Here is a 10,859-nt window from a genome sequence, read left to right on the forward strand (position 1 = left end):
CCATGGAATACTATGCAGCCATAAAGAAGGTTGAGTGCATGTCCTTTGCAGGGACATGAATGAAGCTGGAAACCATCATTCTCAGCAAACTAACACAGGAACAGAAAACCAAACACCGCATGTTCTCATTCATAAGTGGAATTGAACAATGAGAATACATGGACACAGGGAGAGGAACATCATACACCAGGGCCTGTTGGGGAGTGGGGGTGTAGGGGAGGGATAGCATTAGAAAAAATACCTAATGTAGATAACAGGTTGATGGGTGCAGCAAATCACCATGGCATGTGTATACCTATGCAACAAACCTGCACGTTCTGCACATGTATCCCAGAACTTACTATTTAAAATAAATAAATAAAAACTATTAGGACTAATAAGCAAGTTCGGCAAGGTTGGAGGATATAAAATCAATATACAAAAATTAATTGCATTTTATAAACTTGCAAGGAGCAATCTAAAAATGAAAATAAGAAAACAATTCCATTCACAATAGCATCATAAATAACAAAACACTTGAAGTACAAAACTTATACACTGAACACTATGAAGCATTGTTAAAACAATTTTTAAAAACCTAAATAAATGGAATGATATCCATCTTGTGCTCATGGATGGAAACACTTAATTTTGTTAAGACAGCAATACTCTCCAAATTGATCTACAGAGTCAAATCAATACCTACCAACATTCCAACTGCTTTATTTGCAGAAACTGATAAGCTGTTCTTAAAATTCATATGAAATTGCAGAGGGCTCCAAATAACCAAAACAATCTTTGAAAAGATTGGATCCTCCACAGTAGGAGGACTCACACTTTCTGATTTCAGAACTTTCTACAAAGCTACAACAGTCAAGACAGTGTCATACTGGCATAAGGGAGACATATAGACCAATGTGTATTGGCCATTTCATTTCCTCTTCTGGGAATTGTCTCTTTACATACTTTGTATTTTTTATGTGTAATCTTCTATCACTGCCTTACTGTTTTTTTAAACAATCAGCTTTATTAACATAGAAATAGAAAGTCCAAAAATACATCCATACGTCCATGGTCAATTGATTTTCCAGAGTATCAAAATCATTCCATAGAGAAAGGATAGTATCCTCAATAGAGTGCTGGGATAGCTGGATATCCACATGCAAAGGAATGAATTTGAACCCCTTCCTCACACCATGCATAAAAATAAACACAAAATAGATCATAAACCTAAATGAATGAACGAAAACTATAAAACTCTTAGAAGAAAGCATGAGTAAATCTTCATGACCTTGGATTTGGCAAAGTATTCTTAGACATGACACCAGAAGCATGAGCAACAAAATGGAAACTCGATAAATTGTACTTCTTGAAAATCTAAAACTTTGTTTGGACACCCTCAAGAAAGTGAAAAAAAAAAGAACACACCGAATTGGAGAAAATATTTACAAATCATATATCTGATAAAGGACTTGTATCTAGCATATATAAAGAACTCTTACAACTCAATAATACAAAGACTAGTAATCCAGTTTAAAAATGGGCAAAAGATCTAAGAATATTTTTCCAAGGAAAATACACAAATGGCCAATAAGAATGTAAAAATATGCTTGAAGTCACCAGTCATCAGGGAAATGCAAATCAAACTAGAATAAGGTACCACTTCACATCCGTGTTAGATAGAATGTGGAGAAATTGGAACCACATACGCTGCCAGTGGGATGTAATATGGTACAGCCACTGTGAAAAAGTCAGGCATTTCATCAAAGGGTTAGACATAGAGTTGCCACAGGACTGAGGAATTCCACTCTTAGGTATAAATCCCAAAAAACTGAAAACAGATATTTTTGAAAAAGCTTGTACATGAATGTTCAACGGTAGGATTATTTAGAATAGCCAAAAGGTGGGAACAACCCAAATGTCCCTCAATGAATGAATGGATAAACAAGATGTGGTCTATCCATACAATGGAATAGTATTCAGCCACAAAAAGGAATGAAGTACTGATACTAGCTATAGTGTGAATGAACCTTGGAAACATTATGCTAAGTGAAAGCAGCCAGTCACAAAAATGCACATATTATGTGATTCCACGTATATGAAATGTTCAGAATAGGGAAATTTATAGAGACAGAAAGTACATTAATGGTTGCCAAAGGCTGGAGGAACATGGGATAGAGAGACGATAGCTAAAAGGTTCTGGGTTATTTTTTGAAGTGATAAAAATGTTCTAAAATTAACCGTGGTGATAGTTGTACATATCTGTGAGTATATTAAAAATCTATGCTAAGAATTTTTCACTTTAAATGGGTGAATTGTACAGTATGTGAATTTCCATGTTAATAAGGCTGAGTTTTTTAAAGAGTAAGGCAACGATAAAAGATTACACACAAAAAATACAAAGGATATGAAGAGACAATTCCCAGAAGAGGAAATGAAGTGGTCAATACACAAGACTTGTTATTGACCTCATCAGTAGTCAGAGAAATGTAAAATAAAGCAATGAGACATATTTTTATTTAACTACATTCTATTGACAAGAATTAAGAAAGAATAAAACATACATATGATGCTTGAAATAATGCAGAGCAATGACCTTTTCACACATTGTTGGGTAGAGTTTAAACTGCTAGTTTTGAAAGGTAGAATGGCCATGTCCATTAAATTTAAAGTACTCATACTCTTTGAATTCATGGCCTCTCTTTTAAGACTCTAGCTCATAGAAATAAAATACGTGTGACTACACTTTAAAGAATCTTTACTGCAGCATTGTTATGACAAAAGGGAAATTAGGTGGAAATGGAAAGATATTTATGATGCTTTATTAACTGCAGAAAGCAATTATTAATTGAAAGTAAGGCCTCAGTTTAATTTTTGTAAAAACAAACAGCAATAAATGTATATGGGAATACAAACACATATAATATTTGTGTGTTTACGTGAGCATGGAAACACTTGTAGACTAATATATAATTATGTACCTTCCCTTTCTTGAGTAGTTTTGTATTGCTTTGCTAGTTTCAATGAAAAGGTATGACATTTGCAGTTTGAACGACAGAAAACATTTTTAATTAACAGAGGGTGGGTGGGGTAATTAGAAAGGGAGGGAACGCGCTAATTTTGCAGCCATTTTGTGTGCGCTCCTCTTACAGACAGTGCGGCGGCCCAGGCGTCGCGTCTACGCTGGGGATTACAGTAACCCGGTTGTCAGTGATGAGTCAGAGTGCGTGGTGCTGATGCTGCTGCCATTTCATCACCTTTGCAAGCGCAGCATCCATCCCTCCGCTATCCGGGCGCCTGGGCCTACCCAGCTTCGGGTTCCCAGGTCAGCGATGCGCTCGCGGCTGAGCTAGATCCTGCCGAGCCGCGCTCTCTGAGGCGTCGGCGGGGCGCCCCCTCCCGCCGTCCCGGGTCCGAGCCAAGGAGACCTGCCGAGCCGCGGCCATGGAGGCCATCTGGCTGTACCAGTTCCGGCTCATTGTCATCGGGGATTCCACAGTGGGCAAGTCCTGCCTGATCCGCCGCTTCACCGAGGGTCGCTTTGCCCAGGTTTCTGACCCCACCGTGGGGGTGGATTTTTTCTCCCGCTTGGTGGAGATCGAGCCGGGAAAACGCATCAAGCTCCAGATCTGGGATACCGCGGGTCAAGAGAGGTTCAGGTGGGAGCGCAGTCCGGGCCCGCAAGCAGTGGGAGGGTCTTCGGGGTTTGCACAGCCTCTGGGGAGAGATAACTTCCTGGTCCTAGTCGCGGTCCAGGAGGGCAACACTAAGGGTCTTGGGGAGTCTACCGAAGCCCACCTTTGGCTAACCCGGAGCAGTGCAAGTAAAGAAGCGCCCTGGCAGGGAAGGCCGGTCAATAACACATATTGCTTGCACCACAACTCCACCAACCTGCCCCTTGGTGGCTAATAAACTAGCTGGAATTGATTTCTGTATCTGTAATTCATCAATCTCAGTCCCTATGTTACGTACTTTCAAAAATGTTCCCAGGTCATCCTAACATAACTGACAGAGATTTAGATACATAAATACATGTGTATTATGTTTTATTTCCATATCTGTGTGTGTGCACATATATATGCTAACATATGTTCTAACATAAAGGAAATACATAAGATTGATTCCTTCTTGCAACCAGCACACATTCAGTGATCATCTACTATGTGCCAGACTCCGGGCTTGTTTCTGGGAAAACAGTGTGAGGAAACTCATACAAGGGGATGCCATGTAATCAAAACAGACAAAGCCCCTTCACTCTTGGAACTTCTGTGCTAACATAGTTGAGGGAAATAATAGATAATCAGCAATTACAAAAATGTGTCTTGCTCATATTTGTATGCCCACTCCTTACTGTAACACTTGGCACATAATGAATATGCTTAATTTCAATGAATTCATTGAATAATCAATGAATATGTTTACTTTCACTCAAAACCCTTTGCTTTTCTTTTGTAGCATGTATTATTTGTAATTATATGTATGAACACAGAGGAGGAAAGGTTAACTGGAGAAGATGAGACCGGATGAGTATGACTGCCCAAGCAAAGACAGGAAACGCCCAGGGATAGGAAACAGGATGAATAAAGACAGAAGTGAGAGGGAACAGAGTGTACACAGAAAACTTTGCAGGGAACAATTTGAACTAAAGTAGAGCAGCAGGAACCAGATCAAGAAAACTCAATAGCCCAAGTTTATGATCATTTGCTCATTTATCTATTGAAAACTAACTAACCATAGAAGATACGGGTTGGATAATTGAAGAGTGGTAAGGAGAAATAATTACAAACTTAAGTTGCCTCCAGCTCCTCACTTCCACAAACAACACTGTGGAAAATATCCTTGTACAGGTTCACTTTGAACTTGTGATTACATTTCTCCTAAGCAAAGAAAGGTATCTTTTATGCGTTTGTTGGAATTTCTTTCTATATGAACAGCCTGTTCACATCCACTGCTTATTATTTATTGGGCAGTATGGACTTGTAAGAGTACTTTATAGATTAAGAATATTAACGCTTTCCTGTCATGTATGTTGTAACATATATTCCTAGTTTATCATTTGTCTTTTCACATTATTTAAGATTTTTTAATGTAGGGAGGAATTTAAGGTTTATGTAGCCTTATGTCCATGCTTAGAAGGCCTTTGTCACTTTCTTTGCTAAGTACTCACAAACAATTGATTTCTTGAATCAAGCTTTTCACAAATCAAAACCTTTGTTTGTTCATGTCTAATTTTCTGGTAAATCTACCATTCTCCATGAATATTCAAACCTAAGAGACAAGAAATGCTTTCAGTCCCCAGGGCTGATTTGCCTGATTCTGGAGACTTAAACTCATTTGTAAGTTTTACTTTTACCATCATCTAGCTTGGACTGTAGGTCCCTGGACAATGCTTGTTCTGTTAACACTGGGCCATTTCCCCTAAGCTATTGAGTCCTTCATTGTCTATCTTCTTTATCTGAGGAGACAGAAAACCTAAAAATAGACATAGATTTTAAAAATCACAGTAGTCTAAAGCAAGTGATTGCAGAGACAAATAGGTCTATACCCTGTAATAAGCTTTAATACACTGTAAGCAAAGTGCCATAATGTATATTTATAATGAGGCTCCTCAAGTCAAGAAGTTAAAACATGTGAAGTTTCATCTGATGGCTCCTGAGTTGGCCTCTCTGAAATGTGTCAGGAAATAGGGCTGGGAGGCACTTTGCCTGAACCCTTCACCATCTTTCTTTTTCCATTCCCACAGGCCTGGAAAATAAAAAATAAAATTGTGTTTCTCCTCACAGAAGAGATTGAGGATCCCTGTTAGCTAATAATAATAATAATTAATAATAATAATAATGGAAAGAGAAAAACATGGTAATGATAAATGGAAAAAATGGAGTATATAGCAAGATACCTACTTAAAATATTTTGTTAACTATCATAAATTCATTTCTATGTTTTAAAAATCCTGTTTCAACTACTAGCATTTGTAATGAACTCTCCACGTCACAGAACACTTTAATATCCATTGTTTCATTTTGCCTCATGGTGACACTGTGACTTAGGTATCCTATTTTGCAGAAAAGGAAGTCTCTGTCAGTTATTCAGATTTGGGGGGTGGGAGAGTTAGTTGTAGTTTTACCTGAAGGCAAGAAATAGAACTAAATTATGTCCCAGGGTCACTCTCCAGTGCTGAATCCATGGAAAATGCCTAAAAGTTCATGAGCATTCATTTCTAGAAGATACCCATCTCAAAGTTTTGCCCAATTGGAAACTCACATATTAGTATTACTATTGAGTGCCATTTGTATTCCCTTGTTTAAAAAAAAAAAGAAAATCACTTTTATCAAAGGACTGTGTCAATAACCAGGAACACTTGAATGTACTGAGTTCATTGACATGCAGAAGTTTGGGCACGGCCTTTATTCTTTACTTCTTTCTTGTGTTTTAGATCCATCACTCGCGCCTACTACAGGAACTCAGTAGGTGGTCTTCTCTTATTTGACATTACCAACCGCAGGTCCTTCCAGAATGTCCATGAGTGGTTAGAAGAGACCAAAGTACACGTTCAGCCCTACCAAATTGTATTTGTTCTGGTGGGTCACAAGTGTGACCTGGATACACAGAGGCAAGTGACTCGCCACGAGGCCGAGAAACTGGCTGCTGCATACGGCATGAAGTACATTGAAACGTCAGCCCGAGATGCCATTAATGTGGAGAAAGCCTTCACAGACCTGACAAGAGACATATATGAGCTGGTTAAAAGGGGGGAGATTACAATCCAGGAGGGCTGGGAAGGGGTGAAGAGTGGATTTGTACCAAATGTGGTTCACTCTTCAGAAGAGGTTGTCAAATCAGAGAGGAGATGTTTGTGCTAGTCAGCTCTTTTATTTCCAAAACATGCTCTCCTACTTGAACTGAAAAGTAAGAGAAATAAATAGAATCTTTGTGTAACTGACGAGAACTCAACCTCCATTTGGATACCAAGTGAGCCTCCTTCTCAGGGGGACTCTGACAGACTCATGTGCGGGTGGATGGGGGTGCCTGAGTGCTGTGACCAAGGGACTGAACTGTGGCCCATGCTAGGCAGTGGCTGCTCCATGAGCCCTTTGTGGACCACATGTTAAGGGCCTGGGGTTTAGGAAGCTAAGTCCCAGGAAAGCATACCTACAGACAGGACAACTATTACTTGGTATTTGAGCTCACTTATAGGCCATGAACATAAAGAAACACATAAAGGGGAAAAAAGTATCACATTGGGGACAAAGATTATGAGCTCTACTTATTCCATGAGAATACCCTGCACCAAAGGTGTTTGCTGGGTTTGGTTAAAAGGTACCAATTAGCTTTTAACAGCTCATCTGTAAAATGAGGAACATAGACCAAAAGGTCTGGTATTCAAGTAAAAATGATGTGAATATGAAAGAAAGGCTATCTACACAGTTATTAGCACATTTGAACACTCTTGTGGTAGAATTACCAGCTGTATGAAACAAATTGTCCCGTGCAAATTACCCTATAACTAGGAAAGGGACAAATAAAGCCCATTCAGGTATTATTGACAAGAGGGCTTTAAACAAGTGAATAATTGCATAACTAAAAAGACATTAGAACTGTGTGGGCTATAAGTGTTCTTATCACCGAGACACTGGATTTTTATTGAAAGGAACCACATACAGCAATGGCAATGGGGAGTGGGATAGGGATAAAATACTCACCCCAAAATGACCTTGGCCACCTGTCTGCCGTATACGTACACTGAGCTCCTGTCTACCCAACAGAGTCAGCCCTTAATTCTCAGGTGAACAAACAGCTAACTGCATCAGCAAATTGGAATGGCTGGCTTGAAGTTTCCATTATTTTCTTGAAGAGAGGTGATGCTTTAAATTACTTTTTGGATTGTAGCCAGTTCAGCTAGGCAAAAGCCATACTTTTCACAATTAAAAAAAACTATTCTGATTAGAGTCAGGTTTCTCATATCCATTGTGATAGGAAGGCCTAAGAATGGCAAATCGCTTTGAGATATAATATTGAACTTCTGTATGAATGTGACTGAATCTGAAAGTTTGGGAATTTGCTTCAGCCAGAATAAAGAAGCCAAATCATGAAAATTATGGAAGACTGTTCTGCCACCTGTGCCCCAAGTTGGATGAGCAAACCACTTTGGATCAATTCACAGCATTAATTACAAGTGAACTGATCATCTTCTCTATATTCATTTCACAAGAGCTGGCTTAGGTGGGGTAATTAAATTGCCACCTTTATGGTTGTAAAAGACAAATAAAACATGGCAAATTTGATTAACACAAAATTTCATCAACTGCTATACTTAAGTATATTTAGAAGATTCTGAAAGCAAGATTATCCAGTGGGTAAATGAGAGTTGAGTGGATTCTGTCAGTTCAAAAAAGGAAAGAAACAAAACTTCTCTACAATTTTCTTGACTAAAATTTATTGTATGTACACTATTCCCACTCCTGGCATTTTTTGGCAGGTTTAAAAATATTCAGCATAAATCCAGCAGAGGTGGCTGAGCTTAATTGCTTAAATAAGTTCTAGAAAATTTAAAAATCATTTTAGTAGAATTCAGTACCGTTGTCACTGCAATAAGTGGGTTTTAGAAAATAAGTGTGAAAAAAATCAGGTGTTAATATAATACTAAGGATAAAGCTTTAGAAGCTATTTTACTACATAGGTAAAGAAAAGATAAACTAACTTGTAACAAAGACCACAACTGCATGTTGGATTAGATTGTCTCATATTTCAGAATAAAATGTACTGTATACTTTTCCTCACTTTGTTGTGCACTGTAATGAAATGTGAACAATGCTTTATTTAGCTGTATGTGAATGAAAATATGCTTGTATTTAGTAAAATGATTGATTATGTGACTGTGAGATTCCAAGTGTGTGTTATAGCTATTTCCAGAATCTGTTACTACAGTGTAGCAACTCTACTACCAAGGATATCAATAAGATGTAACATATACCATACACAATCGTATTCACCATTATCTTAAAGTCAGAAAGAGAATGATTTTTGAAAGTTATCTGATCATTATATCAAAAGTCACTGGGACCTCAGTACTTCCTGGTGAGCCTAGGCAACTTTGAGAAAAGTTGGTTCCGTCAAGCCTAAATCTTCATCATGGTGATTTTAAATCAAGAGTCTTAATTCTGTTGCCAGGTAGTTGATTACAACTATTATATTCCCTGGAAAGTCGTCTTTTTTCCAGGCTAAGTTACCTCAGCTTTTTCAAATCCTACTATGGCATACTTTTTATGCCAGGATCACTTACAGTGTGGCACCAACATAAGAACACAATAGTTTAGCACATTTCCCTGGTGGACTGATAGTACACATGTGGGTGGGGGGAGGGTAAGAAAAAAAGGAAAGATAATAGATTCTGAGTCTGGGCATATAGATAGGTAGGCTAAGTTCTGTACAGCTTTATCACTTTTATAGTTAAGAGGGAATGGAAGGGAGGGAAGGGGAGAACAAGGAAAGAAGAAAGGAAAAAACAACAATGTAATATCCCCGTCTTAAAATGCTCCCCAGGGCTTGATCATTTTTTCTTCATTTATATTAATTCTCTTGGTGGCTTCATTCAGTCCCATGGCTATAAATTAAATCTATAAGCCAATGAGTCCTGGACTTTTATCTTCAACTTGTCTATTTCCCATGGACTCCAGACCCTTATAACCAACTGCTTGCCTGACATCCCCACTTGAATGTCTATCAGGCATCACAAATTTAACATGTCCCAAATCAGGCTCCTAATCTTCCTCCCCAAATATGTCCCTCTCATAGTCTTCCCCTCCTCAGTAAATGGCAACTTTGTCCTTTCATCTACCTTTGCCAAAAATCTTGGTATCACCCTTGACTCCTTTCTTTCATAGTCCACATCTGATCTATTGGGAAATTATGCTGGCTCTACCTTAAAAGTATAACCAGAATATGACAGCTTTTCACCATTCTCAATGCTAACGCACTGGTGCTGTCCACTATCATTTTTCTGAATTATTGTGATAGCTGGTCTCCCTGCTGCCACTCTTGTCATCTCCCTTTCCCCACCCCTGCCATGCTTGCAGTCTATTCTCTACATAGCAGCTAGAAGGAGCCTGATAAAACATTAGTTATAAGCAATCATCTCCTCATAATTCTCCAGTGGTTACACATTTTACTCAGCTTAAAACCCAAAGTCCTTCCAATGGCCTGCAGAAGAACCCTTGGAAATAAATTCTATCTATCTCCATCTCATCACCTCTGTAACCCTCTTTATTTTACTCCAGTTGCATGGGTTCCTTTCCTGTTCTTCAAACACACTAAGCACATTCCCACCTCAGGGACTTTGTATTTCCTTTTCCCTCTGTCTAGAATTCTTTTTCCTGAGATATCTGCATGGATTGCTCTCTCACCTTCATCAAGTTCTGGAGCCAGCAGCTTCCAAGAGTTGGAAGCAGTTTCCTCATCCTAGGGAAGACGTGGCTCCAAAAGCGATTGCTGACAGCTCAACCTAGAGTCTTACTCTTTAGTCTTCCCTGGGTAACAATAAAGTGTAGGGCACACAGAAAAGGGAAAGGAAACGTACAAGGAGACAATGAAATCCTGGAGAGTATAGTTTTACAGGATGGCATGAACAGTAGTATCAAAATGCAGCAGCGGATTCAGAAAGATAAAAACTAAAATGAATCCCCAGGATTTGAGAGAACAGGAAGTCATGAGTGGCCTTTGCCAGTACAGTATTGGTGGGATGATTGCTGCCTATATCAAGCCTCTCAGGAACTTGGTGTTCTCAGTTCTGTCAGAGGACCAATTCTCTTCTCTCTTTCTTCTCTCTATCCTCTCCTCTCCCTAGACAATCTTACCTACTCTTGTGACTTCAGTTACCATCTTTG

The 10,859-nt window shown here is 38.8% G+C and overlaps 1 protein-coding gene across 1 annotated transcript; it reads left to right on the top strand.

Moving 5' to 3' along the window:
• Positions 1-3,192: 3,192 nt before the first annotated feature.
• LOC105468346 (RAB39B, member RAS oncogene family) lies at positions 3,193-8,853 on the top strand. The gene is made up of 2 exons (XM_011718439.2): positions 3,193-3,638; positions 6,413-8,853. Exons 1-2 carry the CDS (start codon positions 3,424-3,426, stop codon positions 6,837-6,839), a joined length of 642 nt encoding a protein of 213 aa, XP_011716741.1. The 5' UTR covers positions 3,193-3,423; the 3' UTR covers positions 6,840-8,853.
• The last annotated feature ends 2,006 nt before the right edge of the window (positions 8,854-10,859 follow it).

Source organism: Macaca nemestrina, chromosome X (genome assembly GCF_043159975.1).
Source record: "Macaca nemestrina isolate mMacNem1 chromosome X, mMacNem.hap1, whole genome shotgun sequence".
Classification (NCBI taxonomy): Eukaryota; Metazoa; Chordata; class Mammalia; order Primates; family Cercopithecidae; genus Macaca; species Macaca nemestrina.

What these genes read in the sequence shown, in the direction of transcription:
- LOC105468346 (XM_011718439.2), top strand. Translation starts at nt 3,424, where the DNA reads ATGGAGGCCATCTGGCTGTACCAGTTCCGGCTCATTGTCATCGGGGAT. An exon ending in GCGGGTCAAGAGAGGTTCAG is followed by an intron (nt 3,639 to 6,412) that starts GTGGGAGCGCAG and finishes CTTGTGTTTTAG; the next exon opens with ATCCATCACTCGCGCCTACT.